The sequence below is a fragment of the Suricata suricatta genome, chromosome 3, assembly GCF_006229205.1.
Source record: "Suricata suricatta isolate VVHF042 chromosome 3, meerkat_22Aug2017_6uvM2_HiC, whole genome shotgun sequence".
NCBI lineage: Eukaryota > Metazoa > Chordata > Mammalia > Carnivora > Herpestidae > Suricata > Suricata suricatta.
This window is the reverse complement of record NC_043702.1, coordinates 126,634,374-126,651,943: the sequence shown is the minus strand read 5'-3', so window position 1 is coordinate 126,651,943 and position 17,570 is coordinate 126,634,374. Positions and strand designations below refer to the sequence as shown.

The window sequence follows — 17,570 nt, the reverse complement described above, 5'->3', positions numbered from 1 at the left end:
GGTGGGTGGGCTAGGCAAGCAGACTGGCATGGAGAGAATAATTAATTTTAGAGAATTCCCACTGTGGCCCAGGCACCGTGAAGCTCTCTTCATGGGTTCTATCATTTCCTCTTTGCCACAGCTTTCCTAAAGCCTTTCAGTTACTATCTCCTTTTTATGTATGAGAAAGCCCAGGCCCAGAAAGGTTCAGAAACTCACCCCAGATTGTGGAGCTAGCAAGTGCTAAGGTCAGAAATCAGTCCCGGGCAGTCTGACTCTGACCTCACACTTTAAACTGCCGTGCCACTGGGGCAGCTGTGGGCGAGCAGAGGAGTGGATGGTTTGGGGAGGTACAGAATGTGAAGACTGGCTGGGTGGTTGGTTGGGAGGACAAGCAGGAACCAACAAAGCCAGGACTTCCATGTTGAGCAGTGAGGAAACCGGTGCTGTTTGCTAATCTAGCGCCTTGGAGATGAGGGACAGTTGCTGGCGAGAGTGTGGAGGAGTGACCACAGCAGTTTGGGACGCGTTGAGTTCGCGGTGCCCATCGGACATTCAGGTGGATTTCCAAGCAAGCTATTGATGAGGCTCTCTCATGCCAGTGGAAGAACTACTGGCTAGAGATGGAGAGTTGGCTGTGGTTAGAATAATGCTTTGTTCCCGCCACTGAATGGTTCAACGCTTTAGTCAGGTGCTAGTGACTGTTTGCAAATGCTTTGGTTTTATTCTGTATTGTGACCCTTTTTAAAATTTTAAATTTATGGCCATAGATGTTCTATTCCACCCCCTTTACCTTGCCCCCCAAAACATATCCATGGCGAGAGAGAAAGAGGGAGGAAGGACATGGATACACTTGAAATGGATAGAGGAATTTCAAAGACGAAGGCACAGTTACTGACCCCAAGCACTCACTGTGTCACACAGAGGACTAGAGAGAAGTGGTCAGTTGGTTCCCTCTCCTCTTCTCCCTGATTGTTAACCCATCGGTTGTACTTTATTCAAGTCTCAGAGACTGCTTGACGGCAAATCTAGGAGTTCATTTTAAGTCATCCAGTGTGACTTGAACCTCTCTGTCCAAATGTCATGTCCCACCCCGGCTGGCAGGGCCGTAAATCGGGTCCGTTCCTGAGGGAGGGAGAGAGAATAGGGCAGGAAAGGGAGCACAGAGAGTGAGGCAAGACAAGCCTTTTTGATCAAGCCCTGTTTATTGAGAAAATATCCACACTTTTATAGGGTTTGGGGCAGGAAGCTGACCTGGGTCGGTTGCCAGGTAACAGAGTCAAATGATTATTAGAAAAAGGGGAAACCGAAACTGAAATTTCAAACACAGCATGAAAAGGAGAGTCACAGACTTGCGTCTGCGACGCCAGGCAGGGGTATGATTAACGCTGCATAAGCCCGAATGCGGTTGATCTTTTGTTCAATTTGGCTTCTTCGGTCTGCCTGTCTCCAATCCCTGGATCAGGAAATGCACTCTCCTGGCCTCTAGACGGTTAATCTTGTTTTTCTGGCACCTCACAGGGAGTGATATTTCCATGCCCAAGGCGGCCGAACTTGGCAGCTCCCAACATCCAAAGACTTGACCAAACATCCCAAGAGACTGATCTGAGCCGGAGTGCATGGATAGAAATGTGAATTCAGATAACTCCAGGACATCCTGTGTGACCAGGAGCGGGCTGGGGAGGGAGTGAAATCAGGGTGTCCGGGGGGTCTGGGGTGCCTTGTGCCACGGCTGTGCTTGGTCTGCCCCACGCCAAGCTTCCTTTCCTGTAGACCCTACGCTGTCTCCAAGAGCTAGGATCTAATTAGTTTGCATTTGATTTCTTTGCTGCCTAATGAACTACCTCTGTAGTTCTGGCTGTGATGTCATTAGTATCTCATTGCCTTGGGCATCAACTCAGGAGAGAGATTCTTAAGCAGTCTCCAAATCCTACAGGAATTGTACCAATTTACTTCCTAACAACTAATCCACCTCCATGACCTGTCAGAGCAGAGCGGACCCTGTGTGAGGATGGGTCCCTCCCTTTTATCACCCTCATATGCTCTTGAGTCTAGGTGGGTCAGTATGTACACGCCTAAGGCCATGGCACATCTACAGTGAGATTAGAAACACTGAGGATGCCAATACTCTCATTCCACAATATTCTATTGAGGAAATTCATCCACTCCGTGCTGTAGGATACAGATTTAGCCTAAAGCAAATGGCATTTATTTATAGAAAACTGTATCTGCAAAATGCTTTGCAGTTTTGCGGTTGTTAACTACATTCCAGGTTGGCTGTTCTTCTACTTAGATGAAAGCTAAGTGTCATGGCGGAACTCTAAAGCCTCCCTGAGAGCAGTTAGATGAATTCTGAAACCAGGGATAAGACGGGGCCACACCCCTGATGAGCACCTGCGTGCCCTTGATCAAAAGGTAATCTTTTCCAGTTATAATCTTTTAAGACCTTAAGTGTAGCTCCTTTCTTATGTCCAGCGTCTTGTAACTTGTTGAAATCGTATATTCATTTTATTAAGAGACAAAGTAGTGTCTTAAAGTACTAGAGAATTCCCACCCGGGATCTAGAGGGCAGAAGAGGCAAGAAATACCTGAGGAATGTAACCAGAGTGGGTGGTGGCGGGGGAGCCATTGCAGGAAATAAGGTGGGCTCTCCTCCCTGTGACTCTCCACACTCTCTCTCTACCTGCCTCCCCAACTCCGAGGGGGAATTAAAAGCAAATGTCAAAGATCACACTCCCCTGAAGCTTTTAGGATTTGAACTACTCCCTCACTTTGCCACAGACATGATGGTTATAGGTGTTCTCTTTGGGCAAAGGGAGATTTATCTGGGCTTTCACCACCGGACTCCATCATTTTAAGGAGTATTTCCCAATTGTGTCTTTAACTGCGCATGGAAAATGCATTTCCTCTTTGAAAAATCTCTCTCACACACACATCTCTATTCTTTGCTGGAGCCTGAATGGATGGCTTTGGGAGGTCGCTGCTCATCACTTCTGTATAAATCCGGCTCCTCTCTAGACAGCTCCATACTGCATGACGAGGGGACCAAAGGGGCCTTCGCCTGGGCCTGCTTTCTATGAACCTGAATGTTTTCAGAAGAAGGAAAATAGGATTCTGGGTTTCAACAAGAGCTCGGTGGTCTCTCACCATCTTCTTTTGCAACCTCCTTCTCACGCCTCTTTTCTCCCTAACCCTGCACCTCTCCGGGGCTGGAGGATATTGAGGGGGATTCGTGGTGTCTTGATTTTGGTTGGGACAGTCAGAAGACAGCTATCAGGGAATAGCCCCTCAAATGTTTACAGCAATTACAAGCCTTAATGGTGGAGCTCTGGAGGCTGGGAGGTGGTCACTTAGCAACACTGTGTTTGGGGAGTCAGTGCCCTCTAGTGGCCACATCCGTCAGTCACAACGGTGCACCCTAAGTAATAGATGGGCAGGCATCTTACACTGGGATGTGTGTGTGGCGGGGGGGGGGGGGGGGGGAGACAGAGTTCCTGGATATTTGGGGGTTAAAGGTGAGACAAAAGGAATTTGGTGGCATGTTATCTCCACTTAGAAGTAATTTTTACTCCATGTGAAGGCTATCGAGGGGGGATTTTAATTTTCTCTGTCTCTCAAAATTACCTGTCTCTCGCTCTCTATTGTTTCTCCTTAGGATACATTTTATGGAATTAGGCTACTCATTAATTTTTTATTATCCCATTGAAAAAAATGGTACCATCACAAACTTTTTTAAGTTGCCAGGTGTTACTTTTCCATTAAGTCTCTTTTCTGTGGTGCCAAAGTGGCCACACAATTCGTTGCAAGATTTTTCCTCTCACAGAAGTCATTGTAGACTTGATATCGCCATCTAGTGGTCATTTCATGGAACTGCTTTTCCCAGCCTCTGTTGAATACTTTCCCTACAAGGAGGGCTATGGGTTGATGGAACAAATCTGACTGTGCTGGTCGTGAGGCCCCTGGAGGAGACCCTCACACTCTCTGGCAAGGTTTGTGCAGCAAAAGTTTTTAAACTTTGTCTTGAAAAGACACACTGTGTCTTGACTGATTTGTGTCCTCTCTGTTCTATTCCATTGGTCTATGTGTCTGTTTTTGTGCCAATTTGTCCCATGAATGAAAGCCTTTTTTCCCCTAGAAATCCTACTAAGAATCCAAGACCTCATTCCCCTCACTTATCCCTATGCAGTCCATATAGCCTGTTGAAGAAGACTGAGGTCTGGCCAGGGGCTGGGTGAGGAGAGTCCTGCCAGATTGTAGTCACTTCACAAACACTCCCAGCCATGGGATTGACTGAGTTGCATAAGCCTGACTGTCAGTCAGGATTTACATGTGGCTCACGCGACCTTGGGGCTAGCTCCTGTGGGCTCCTGGGCCTCTCTATTTGATAACATCATCTTGGTTTTGGGGCGTGTAGTTATGCAATTCTTACAAAGTAGGAAAGGCTTCAGTTCCACTCTGGATTTGTTACTAAACAAAGAGCAAATGTGAAATGAATAGTATCCCATGTTTGCAGTCACTGAGTGAGTCCTTTGTGTTAGTGAGCTGGAGGAAACCCATGTCAGTGGGACCTCTGGACAAAGATGCCTCATCCACAGTTATCAAGTCAGTGAGTTGTCACAGTCACCTTCTGGAACCTCTTTGCAAACCCTTCCAACAATTTCCCCCACAGATCTGGCCCATCAAGTACCACATTCCTGATCAGTCTGAGACTACCAGAGTGAATGTGCCTAGGTCTGCCCCTTGTTCCTTTCATATATATGTGTGTGTGTGTGTGTGTGTGTGTGTGTGTGTATTTGTGTGTATATATGTGCGTATATATATATAATTATATATAATTTATTGTCAAATTGGTTTCCATACAACACCCAGTGCTCTTCCCAACAAGTGCCCTCCTCAATACCCATCACCTACTTTCCCCTCTCCCCCACCCCCAATCCACCTCAGTTTGTTCTCATTATTTGAGTCTCTTATGGTTTGCCTCCCTCCCTCTCTGTCACTTTTTTTCCCCTTCCCCTCCCCCATGGACTTATATTAAGTTTCTCAAGATCCACAATATGAGTGAAAACATATGGTATCTGTCTCTCTCTGACTGACTTATTTCACTTAGCTTAATACCCTCCATTTCCATCCACGTTGCTGCAAATGGCCAGATTTCATTCTTTCTCATTGCCAAGTAGTATTCCATTGTATATATAAGCCACATCTTCTTGATCCATTCATCAGGTAATGGACATTTAGGCTCTTTCCATGATTTGGCTATTGTTGAACGTGCCACTGTGAACATTGGGGTACATGTGCTCCTATGCATCAGCACTTCTGTATCCCCTGGGTAAATCCCTAGCAGTGCTATTGCTGGGTCATAAGGGAGTTCTGTGGATAGTTTTTTGAGGAACCTCCACAGTTTTCCAGAGCGGCTGCACCAGTTTACATTCCCACCAACAGTGTAGGAGGGTGCCTGTCTCTCCACATCCTCACCAGCATCTATAGTCTCTTGATTTGTTCATTTTAGCCACTCTGACCAGTGTGAAGTGGTGTCTCAGTGTAGTTTTGATTTGTATTTCCTTGATGATGAGTGATGTTGGGGATTGTTTCATGTGCCTGTAGGCCATCTGGATGTCTTCTTTGGAGAAGTGTCTATTTGTGTCTTCTGCCCATTTCTTCACTGGATTATTTGTTTTTGGGTGTGGAGTTTGGTGAGTTCCTTATAGATTTTGGATACTAGCCCTTTATCTGATATGTCATTTGCAACTATCTTTTCCCATTCCATCGGTTGCCTTTTAGTTTTGTTGATTGTTTCCTTTGCCATGTAGAGGCTTTTTTATCTTGATGAGGTCCCAATAGTTCATTTTTGCTTTTGATTCCCTTGCCTTTGGAGACATGTCAAGTAAGAAATTGCTGTGGTTAAGGTAAAAGAGGTTGTTTCCTGCTTTCTCCTCTAGAGTTTTGGTGGTTTCCTGTCTCACATTCACGTCCTTCATCCATTTTGAATTTATTTTTGTGTATGGTGTAAGAAAGTGGTCCAGTTTCATTCTTCTGCATGTTGCTCTCCAGTTCTCCAGCACCATTTGTTAAGGAGACTGTTTTTATTCCATTGGATACTCTTCCCTGCTTTGTCAAAGATTAGTTGGCCATCCATTTGTGGGTCCAATTCTGGGTTCTTTATTCTATTCCATTGGTTTATGTGTCTGTTTTTGTGCCGATATCATACTGTCTTGATGATGACAGCTTTGTCGTAGAGGCTAAAGTCTGGGATTGTGTTGCCTCCTGTTTTGGTTTTCTTCTTCAATATTACTTTGGCTGTTCGGGGTCTTTTGTGGTTCCATACAAATTTTAGGATTGTCTGTTCTAGCTTTGCGAAGAATGCCAGTGCAATTTTGATTGGGATTGCATTGAATGTGTTGATTGCTTTGGGTAGTAATGACATTTTTACAATACTTATTTTACCAATCCATGAGCATGGAATGTCTTTCCATTTCTTTGTGTCTTCTTCAATTCCCTTCATAAGTTTTCTGTAGTTTTCAGCACACTGATCTTTTATATCTTTGGTTAGGTTATTTCTAGGTATTTTATGGTTTTTGGTGCAGTTGTGAATGGGATCAGTTTCTTGATTTCTCTTTCTTTTGCTTCATTATTGGTGTATAAAAATGCAACCAATTTCTGTACATTGAGTTTTGTGCCCTGCAACTTGGTTGAATTCATATATCAGTTCTAGCAGACTTTTGGTGGAGTCTGTCGGGTTTTCCATGTAGAGTATTATGTCATCTGCGAAAAGTGAAAGTTTGGTTTCATCTTTGCTGATTCTGATGCCTTTTATTTTTTTGTCTGATTGCTGAGGCTAGGACTTCCAGCACTATGTTAAACAACAGTGGTGAGAGTGGACACCCCTGTTGTGCTCCTGATCCCAGGAGGAAAGCTCTCAGTTTTTCCGCATTAAGGATGATATTAGCTGTGGACTTTTTGTAAATGGCTTTTATGATGTTTAAGTATGTTCCTTCTATCCCAACTTTCTCGAGGGTTTTTATTAAGAAAGGATGTTATATTTTGTCAAATGCTTTTTCTGCATCTATTGAGAGCATCATATGGTTCTTTTCTTTTGTTAATGTGATGTATCACATTGATTGATTTGTGAATATTGAACCAGCCCTGCAACCTAGGAATGAATCCCACTTGATCATGGTGAATAAGTCTGTTGAATTCGATTTGCTAGTATCTTGTTGAGGATTTTTGCATCTGTATTCATCAAGGATATTGGCCTGTAGTTATCTTTTTTTGCTGGGTCTCTGTCTGGTTTGTATCTGCCCCTTGTTTCTAAAAGCCCAGTGGTCTCCATGAAATTGTTTCATGTTCAGGACTGCAGCAGTGCCACAAAAGATCAGGGGTCTTATAAGGAACCCAAGGCAAAAGCAGACTTGGTCACTGGACTCTACATCCATCTTCCTCCGGAATGAAGAAGTTAAATGGTAAATCACAAAGGCTTGGAGGAAAAATATCAAGCAGTGCTTTCTTCCATAGAAAACAAAGTGTTAGGTTTGAGTAGGCATTTTTCATCTTTGACACCAAAAATAAGCCAAGAATTTCTCTAACTACCTTTCACTCATCAATCAAAGGTGATATGAACCTATCTCTTTGGAGTGCTTTGGAGTGCAGATCTTTTTGGAAAAGCCAGAACTCCCTCCCCAACTCCAATACATTGATGAGTAATGAAGCAGAGAAGTCCTCTTCTTCCCCCAATGACTTAAAGGCTTTGGAATCTGGCAAAACTGGATTCAAATCCCAGCTCTGACCACATACGACCCTTGTGTGATTTTAAGGCTCTTGGCCTCACTTTCCTCATGCATAAAATGGATGCAATGGTGGAAGTCCATTCAGAGAGTTCTCATAAGTGTTGGAGGAGGCCTGGACTAGCTCTCACTTCATACTTTAGGTAAATATTACTTATGGTTATAATTAAGACTATTATGATGGTGCCTGGACATGCACTAGCCACTGGGTTATGTGTTTAAAAGCATGTTGCCATCACAGGACACTAGACATAGGTACTAGGAATATCTTTATTTAACGGGTGAGGGAACTGAGTCCTGGAATAATCACTGTTGCTACTACTAGTATTATAGTAGTCATGGATCCTGTGCAGGCATTGCAGATGGCTCCCTCTGAGGGATCTGGGAGCTGATGATTCTCCAAAAGGAAACGACCCGATCTCCCATTTGGAAGGCTATTTCCAACTCTGTAGGTCACTGGGAGGATGGGTTCTCCGATCAAGTGGATGGCAGACTCACATCCATAACCTGTCAGTGACATTTTGTGACTGTCCTACGAATTGACTTCAGCACTCAGGGGCTATGAGATGATGCAAGATCTTTTCTTTCATGATCCTTGCTCACTGTTCCTTTTTGTTTTGTGTCCGGCAGGCAACTCTCCATCCGATGAGTCGGAGGAGCGGGAAAGAGACCCCAAGGTGCTGACGTTCCCAGAATACATCGCCAGCCTGTCAGAGTCTGGCACCAAGCGCATGGCAGCTGGGGTCCGCATGGAGTGCCAGAGCAAAGGACGATGCCCCTCATCCTGCCCCCTGTGCCATGTGACATCCAGCCCTGACACTCCTGCTGAGCCAGTTCTGCTGGAGGTGACCAGAGCAGCCCCCATCTATGAATTGGTGACCAACAACCAGACCCAGAGGGTAAGAGGCCTGGGACCCTTGACTCGGGGAGGCGTCAGCAACAACAGAGGGCTTTCCAGGTGGCTTGGGGAGGTGACGAGGTGTAGTTGAACTCCGTGCTAGAATATATAGACAGTGAAACTTTTTGTTGAGCTGATCCAGGTACATCATTTGCTTAGGTTTGCATGTTTGTGTATGAAATCAAATCAGTGCATCCTCAACACCCATGGTAATGACTCAGCATTCACAATTCAGCATTAGTGTAGGTCCTTGGGCAACAAGGGCTGGAGGGAAGCAGGTGGATAGGGAGGCATGGCATTCATAGTCACTAAAGTTATCGTTAAGAAAGCCTCAGGGGAGAGTGGTGGGAGAAGGCTCGGCTCCCCTAACAGATCCCAAGCCTGGACCAGTTTCGAGGTTAGGAGGAGTGCCTGGTTCCGAAGGGAAGGATCTGGTCTTGGCCTGGAGGGGATGGTTTTCTGCCCGTCACTCTGACTCTCAGAACAAAGACTATAACACACCACATCCATGCAAACCTTCCACCTCAGATAATGCTGCTAGGTCATGACATTTCCCAGCAGCGCCCCCTACCTTCTGCAGCTCCCTTTCTGAAGGTGCTACAAGAAAATGAATGGACCCAAGGGGATGAACTGGAGAAATGTGGCCTTGCTCGGCTCCTCGCTCTGTGATCTCCTCAAAGACAGACAGAACAGAGGGGGTCAGACACACAACCGCAACGGTGAACAAGATAAACAAGAATAAAAACACAAAAGCTCAGGGTGTGGGACTTTTGAGACTCCAGGCAAAGGTGACCTTGGGGACCAGACATAGTAGAGTCAGAGCAGAGCTGCTTACCTGCCCGAGACATGTGTCCCTTTTGGTGGGTCTGTAATTGCTTTCTCTTTCCTCTTGTAAGGGATACCTGGGGTGTCACGTTATTTCATAGGTGAGGCTCAGACCCCCAAGGACAGATTTTGCACATGTGGGCTCCTCTCACCTTCCTGCCTCTGCCACAGACATTTCACTGAGTGTTAGAAAACGACCTTTCTCGTGGAAAGCGCAGGATAAATGTTTCCTTTGGCCTATGAATTCCTCTTCATTCTGGTAAAAGTGACTGGAGGAGGAGTTGGGGAGGGGGGCTCACAAGGATGATGAGAAGGACGAGCTGGTGTCACTGTGGGGACCCAAACCTGCGGTGGCTTTAATCCAGTGCTCTTACCTGCCCCACTTGGCCTTCTGCAAGCACCCAAGGGTGCTGGTGCCCCGGGAGCACCCGTGCACTGGCCTGGGAACAGCAGAGGCAGGGAGGGCGCACCCCTCCCCCATGCTGCGCGACAAGGCAGGCCAAGCTGCACACTAGGGGAGAGCTTGGTGGGAGAGGACAGAGGCCCCGGCTTCCTGCAGGGGCATCGTGAGCATACTGGGGGTGCTGGAGGAGTTTTCTTCGGCTTCCCCCTCTCTGGATGTCCTACTTGCCACATCCTGGCCCCTCCTCATCTCCCTGCACTGGTTTTAAGGCAGGGTTTGGGAGATACCATGCATCTGGCCGTAGTTTGAACATTTTAATTTCTAAACACGTAGACCAGGTGGCCCGAGCTGGTTCAATTACCATCACATATTTCTTCTCTCCTATTCCTCAGACACACTCTGTCTTCTCTGCTCATTTTCTCTACTCCTCTGCTTTTCCATCTAATTTTCTCTCTCTCCCAAAGAACGAAGACGTGGAGTGTAGAAGCAAAGAGGGGGTGGGGGCACTAAGTTGCGACACCAGTAACCTGTGTGTGTTCTTATCCCTACCTCTCCGGCGTGTCTGGAACCAATTTCCTAACCTCTCTTGGCCTCCTTGGCCTCCTTCTCTTGGACCAGATCATCTATGATGCCATATTTCAGTCTAGTGATTAGAAACAGCCCAGAGGGGCGCCTAGGTGGCTCAATCGCTTGTGTCTGACTTCAGCTCAGGTCATGATCTCATGGTTTGCATTCAAGCCCCGCATCAGGCTCAGAACCTGGGGCCTACTTTGGATTCTGTGTCTCCCCCTTTTTCTGTCCCTCCCCCCACTTACACTCTGTCTCTTGCTCTCTCTCAAAAATAAACATTAAAAAAAGAAAGAAACAGCCCAGAAACCAGGCGGTCAAGTCATGTAATCCACTGGGTGTTCCAGAGCCAACAAGCTTGAACTCACCATTTTCTTTTCTACCACGCTGCCCCACATGGAGACCAAGGATGCTTCCTTCTCTTGTCACCCCCTGACATCTGTGTATCACCAGGGATCACAGATGTCTTGAATCCAGCCTCTTGTCACTGTCCCTTCATCACAGCCTCTCTCACTCGCCCACTGTAACATCAGGCCACCCGCTTCTTGTTACGGTAGCCTCTTGCCAGTTTTCCTGTGAGACCAGTGAGAGTTTTCTGTCCGATGTGGACTTCTGGTCCTCCTGCAACAACGTAACTCAGTAGCTCTGCAGCATCTGTTAAATACAATCTAAAGCCTCAGCGTGTCATGATAAGGGCTGTCATTGTCCTAACTGTGCCTTCACTTACACGGTTAGGGTGTACCCACTCTATGCTTTATGTTCTATCCTCCAAATTTTAACTCTTTGTACCTCCTTAAACACATCATTTCTTTGTTGTGCATCTGGCCCTTCAGACTTGTCACTCTTTCTCCCATGAGTGGCCTGTCCTACGTTTCTGCCACTGGCAAACTCCTACTGTTACAGTATTTCCAGGTTTCAGTTCAGGCATCAGCAGCTGTGACAAGCCGTCTCTTGTTCTCCGAAGTCACCCCCTGTGCCTTCAAGTAGCTCCCATGGTCTGTATCCGTACATCTTCTGAAGCATGTGTCACCCGCTATCATGAGTGTTCATGTGCTACACTCTCCTGTAGATGCTGAGAAACACTCATTCTATGGAATCCCTGTGCCTCGTAGTAGCGGACACTCAGCACTTCACCGAATCAATGAATGAAATAAATAAATGAAGGGATGAAGGGATAGGTGAACTTGGCTCGAAAGTTCAGCTGCTTTCCTTAGAACACAATAATAACAAAAATGGGAAATTCCCATTTCTTTCCTGGAGTCAGGATTAAATCTAATAACAAATGAGGACTACCCAGATAGTGCCTGACACATTGTAGATACTAAGAACAATGTAATTTTTCCCCTTCCTTTCCAAAGTGCCTTCTTCTTGATTCCTCTCTTCTATCCTATCCTACCTTCTGCAGCTAGCTCTAGCCCAGGATTTAGGGAGTCAGAACTCATGGAATTGTGTGAGTCAAAGGCAAAAAGTTAAAGCTTTTGAAGAAAGGTTTGTCGTCATAAATGTTGGTCCTTTCTCCTTTGGGTTGGAAGTTTGATCATGTTGTTCCCCTATTTAAAACACTTAAGAGGGCACCCCAAAGGCTCAGCCAGTTGAGTATCTGACTGTTGATCTCAGCTCAGGTCATGATCTCACATGCATGAGTTCAAGCCATGCATCAGGCTCTGCACTCACAGTGTGAAGCCTGCTTGGGATTCTCTCTCTCTCTCTCTCTCTCTCTCTCTCTCTCTGTATTTCTCCCCCACCCCTCAAATAAATAAAGTAAAATTTTTTTTAAAAAGGCAGGGGGGCACCTTGTGGCTCAGTTGGTTAATTGACTCTTGACCTTGGCTCAGGTCATGATCTCATGGTTCATGAGCTCGAGCCCCAAGTCTGGCTCTGTGCTGTTAGCTTGGAATTCTCTGTCTCTCCCTCTCTATCTGCACCTCCCCCACTCTTTCTCAAAAATATATAAATAAACATAGAAAAAGCACTTTAATGGCTTCCGGCTGCCCGTAGAATGTGACAGTCCCTCCCCATGGCCCACGTGACCTCTGTAACCCCGCCCCTTACTATTTTTTCATTTGCTGAGCACCTCTTTGCCCTTCACTCTGTCTCTTAGAGCCAGAGCAACCTTTCCTCAGTTCATTTTAGAGGTCAAGTTTCATCCAGGCTGAAGTCTTCTTAGTATTGGTTTTTCCACCTGGAACACTTCCCTATCTTTTGTAACCAGACCCATGATCTGTCCCTCCAAGTTCAGATGAAAACGCACATGCTCACGGAGGCTTTTCCAAACCTGTCTGTGAGATTGGCCCCCCTCCTTGTACCTCCTGCCACATTTCACCTGTTTCTTTTGGAGCCCCCACCACCCAGTTGTAGTTACTTGGTCACTTATGTAACGCTGTTCATTTATTTTCATTATTTTGCAGCAGTATTTATGTGGGCAGAGGCCGTATCTGTCTCACTTAGTGCCGCACACAGGAAACTCACCCCCGCAGGTGCATAGCTAGTAATTGCTGACTGAACGCTGTAACCGGGCCACCGCCGCTTCCTCTCCATTCCACCAATCTCAACGAGAGTCCGCTATCCTACTTTAGCAAAGTATACTTTTGATTTGAATTTGGTTCGGGCAGGCAGAGCATAACGTGAGCACGCAGCAGGCGCCGGGCGTCACGCTGGGAACTGGTGGATCCAGAATTGATGAAGAGAGCTTTGCTAGAAAGAGCCCGAGGTGTTGAGTGAGTCCCCCTTGAGCTCAGGTTCCGTCACTGCTCCCAGTCACCAGCCTGTGACCCCGAACAACTCACCTAACCTCTTTGACTGTTAGTATTCTCCACTGTCTATCATAACCGTTTTTCCAGGAGCTCAGACTAAAGTGTTAGCCCTAAAAGGGCCTTGAAATTCTAAAAGCACGCACATATTATAGTGACGATCAGGAATGGGCCTTGCTCCTTTAGACACAACGCTGATCCTTATTTTGACGAATTAAGATGGCCCATGTGAAGTTCTGAAGGGATGTAACAGGATGCTGGCTTTCAGGTTGGACATTTTGATTTTTGTAGGAGTGGCTCTCTCTTTGTCTCCTTCCTATTCTCTTCCTTTTTCTTTTCCTTCCTTCTTTCTTTCCTTTCTCCTCCCTCACCCCCACCTTTCTTTCTTTCAATCTCTTGGCCCAAAATTTTCCATGTGGGTTTGGTAAGAGTGGGTCGGAGAGAAGAGACTCACAAGAAAAGCAGAGGCAGCCGATGATGAACTGACCCAGCGAGAAAGTTGACCTTGGCCAGCTCCGACAGCCTCACCCTCTGCCCATCCCTGGGTGGCAGCGCCTCATGAGGGGTCAATGCCTGTCAGGATCTGCTTCCTCACCAGAGAATTGTCCCATCTCAAGTTCTGCTCCCTGACTGGTCTAATTTTATCCTTTTGTTCTTTCATTTAATAGTGAACACCCGCTATGAAATCACTGTACATAAAGAATCGTTCTAGGCTCTGTGGCATTTATAAGCCTCCCCAGAAGACCCAACTCTGTCATTCAAACGCAATAATAATTGCTGACATTTATTGATGACTGCTGTGTACTATTTATATGTGACTAACGCGTGCATGCCACAGGTACCAGCCTATGCCCTTTGGCGTGTATTATTTCGTGTAATCATCACGACAACCCTGTGAGGGAAATGCTGTTTTTCTCCCATTTTTCCAGTGAGGCAGCAGTTCATGCAGTTTGCCCAAGGTCACACGGCAGTGACTGGCAGAGCCGAAGTCCTCACCCAGAGGAGACCGCCCTGGAGCCCGGTTCTTAACGTGCAGGGCCCCCTTTCTGCCTCCTGCCAGGGGAGTGAGGCCGCACACGCAGTCACAAGCCAAGGCAGAACTGTGTAAATATTGTCGGTGGGGTACAAGGCATGCTGAAGGAATGCAGAGGCCACGCCAAGCGGGGTGCTAGGGCACACAAGGATGCACCGAGGCATCTGAGAAAGGGCCAAGTGCCCCCTGGCACAGGGAAGAGAGGAAAGGGCAGTGTACAGGAAAGGGGTTACTGTTGCCAGGGCCCCGGATGTGGAATGCCAGGTGGACTAGGAGGGAGGAGTAAGACTTGCTTCCAGAGTGATAGCCTTACCACCACAGGGAGGAACTGTCACGCTAATGAGAGAGAGGCACCCTACAGGTCCTATGAGGTCTAGCTTCCCAGAGACAGTCTCCTGGGATTAGGAATTTTAGATCAAAAAATGGTGGTGGTGCCACAACCTACTGCCCAGATGTCATTTAGCACCAAGCAGAGCCCTGGGGTGCCAGGGTGGCTCAGTCAGTTAAGCATCTGACTTTGGCTCAGGTCATGCTCTCACGGCTCATGGGTTCAAGCCCTGCATCCGGCTCTGCACTGACAGCTTGGAACCTACTTCAGACTCTCTGTCTCCCCCCACCCCGCCCCTCCCCTACTCATGTTTTCTCTTTCTCTCTCTCTCAAATATAGATAAATAAACTTTTTTTTATTAAAAAAGAACCAAGCAGAGCCTGGATCCTGTGTCTGAACTGTGGTGACCCAGCCCTGGCTCCTGGACGCTCACTCTTTCCCCTGCCCTCTCTTGCAGCTGCTGCAGGAGGCCACCATGAGCTCTCTGTGGTGCTCAGGGACTGGAGATGTCATCGAGGACTGGTGCCGATGTGACTCCACCGCGTTCGGAGCTGACGGACTCCCCACCTGTGCGCCTCTCCCTCAGCCCGTGTATGCCCCATTCTCTGCCTCTCTGTTGCATGCATTGCCTCCGCACGGTTCTGCAGGCATAGATTTCAGTGTCCACTGTGAGCAAGGCAGTAGGCTGGGTGCAGTAAGAACGCCATGAGGCGGTACTTGCCCTCCACAGGCTCTCAGTCTTTCAGGGGAGGCAGGCACACGGCGTGTAGCAGCAGGAGATGTGGTCTGATAAGTGTTCTATGGGACCTTTAAGTCAAGTGTGAAAGGGAATGGTCAAGTCTGAATTCGGGGAATGGTGAAGGCTTCGTGAAGGAGGTCGCACTCGAATCTCTCCCTGAAGACGGAGAGGGTAGGCCAGCACGTCTAGAAAGTCAGAGGATAAAGGGACGTTGCAAAGGAGGAAGTTCGAGGTCTGTAGTTGGCTGCTAATTAGGCCAAGGTCACACTGGGTGGCAGCACTGTGTGGAGCCATTAGGTACTGTTACCACTTTCATTTAAGAGATAAGGAAATGCATTCAGAGGGACTGAATTTTTCCAAGGTCACTGAGCAGGAAGCAGGACCACCCCTCGCTAAGAGGCCAGGATCTCAGCCATGAGCATGTGGAGAGGACACAATGGAAAGAGGACTTTGGGTAGAACCAGCAGGGGGCGGTGAGTGACTTGCTGGTGTGGGAGGGAGAAAGAAGTTGAGAATGGATGTTAAGACTTCTGCCCTGATGGCTGGGAAGATGAATAGACCACAGCTGAGAAAAGAAGCCTCAGAAGACATGCAGGTTTCAGGAGGCGGCTGTGTGGCGTGGACTTGTCTTGGAGTTATATCAGGGCAGCCCTATAGAGATGTTCAGTGGTCAGAGGGAAAGATGGTCTGCAGCGCTGTAGAAAACATGGACACTAGGGGGCGCCTGGGTGACTCAGTCAGTTAAGCGCCCAGTTTAGGCTTAGGTCAGGATCCCATGGTGCCTGGGTTCGAGGCCTGTGTCCGGCTCTGTGCTGACAGCTCAGAGCCTGGAGTCTCCCTTGCTCTCTGCCCCTCCCACACTAGTGCTCTGTCTCTTTCTCTCTCAAACACTAAAAAAAATAAAAAAAGAAAAGATAGGCACTAAAGATAAGAAGATGTAAATCAACCCCAAAGAAATGAGTAATGCCACCACAGCTACGAGAAAAGCTGGCCCAGAATAAGTATAAACTGGGAAGAGGAGAGGGTCGAGGATGTGCATCGGGGGAGTACGTGCATTTGAGGGGTGAACAGAGCACAAAGGGCTGCTCTGGTGGTTCTGGGGAACGCGTGCAATTTCCTTGCCGTCAGGGGAAGGCTGAACCGATCTGGCAGAATTCCTGTAAAGGGCCTGAGGCAGGAACCGCCTCAGCCTCTACTGTGGCATCTGCCCTGGGGGTGAAGCACAGACATATGGTGTCTAATAAAGAGTGCTGGCAGGAGCAGCTGGAGCCACATGGCCCCATCGGTTGGTGAGGCAAAGAAAGCCCAAAGGGAGGATCAGGACCAGCAGGAACAGGAGGGCTGAGTCAGCAAGAGAGAGCTGGCAGGAGGAAATCAAGTGAGAGGCTGGTTCTGCAATGGCCGACCTCTGGCCTGTTTCTTGGGAGGGCAGATGGGGATTAAAGACGGTCCGGGATGAGCAGGAAGAGACCCGAGGAGGAAAACACAACAGTAGCCGGTCAGTACAGCCCAAGGTCGTCTACATGGCCTCTCTCTATGGGTAGTTTTAGATGCACCAGCGCTTGGCTTCTTGCTCTTTACAGCCACAATTTGGTCCTTTTGAGTCAAAAGAGAATCAAGCTCATTATTAGTAGAAGTCCTTTCTTTTGGTACAAACAGAGCCCCTAGAAGCAGATGGTGCTTCTGGATGGATTCACCAACTAAGAAAATTACCTTTGACACAACATTGAAGCTGCTAAACAGTTATCATTAGGTGGACACAGAGCCAACCCTTGGTGTCTTAGGGCTGATTTCCTTCCTAAACCTGTTTGCTGTATGTCATCGCTAAAGATCCAATTTGGCTAAATTTCTATAAGCAGGAACTTCTATTAAGGACTTCAGTTCTCTTTTCAACTTTAATCACTTCTTTAGTAGCAGACCTTCATTTCTTGAATGTTTATTGGTAACCAGAAATAGAAACGCACACACTCTGGTTTTGCACGAGTTTGTGTAAACAATGCACGCTGCTATTTTTCAGTAGAGCCCAGCTTCCGTCTGTATTTTCACAGAATCTGAGTTCTCAGAAAGGCTTACTTACTCACTTAGGCTTCCTAATGTTTTTTCTTCAAAATACCACTCTGCATATGACTCTAATTAATGAATTTGTCAATATCCGCACTGTTTTGGGTCTACTCCATCCTTAATGTCATATGCAAACTATGCACTCCTTCATAGTAAGCCACTGAAGAGCATGTGTTTTGTATTATTTTCCCACTGGTTGAATTCCT

The 17,570-nt window shown here is 47.1% G+C and overlaps 1 protein-coding gene across 3 annotated transcripts in view; it reads left to right on the top strand.

The window, feature by feature from the left end:
* The window catches only part of ASTN1 (astrotactin 1), a 298,956-nt gene that overhangs the window by 257,625 nt on the left and 23,761 nt on the right, over positions 1-17,570 (top strand). For all 3 annotated transcript variants that reach the window (XM_029935125.1, XM_029935123.1, XM_029935124.1), the window contains exons 17-18: positions 8,391-8,659; positions 15,022-15,155. In XM_029935125.1, the coding sequence (XP_029790985.1) occupies positions 8,391-8,659; positions 15,022-15,155 (403 nt within the window). The remainder of the gene's footprint in view (positions 1-8,390; positions 8,660-15,021; positions 15,156-17,570) is intronic.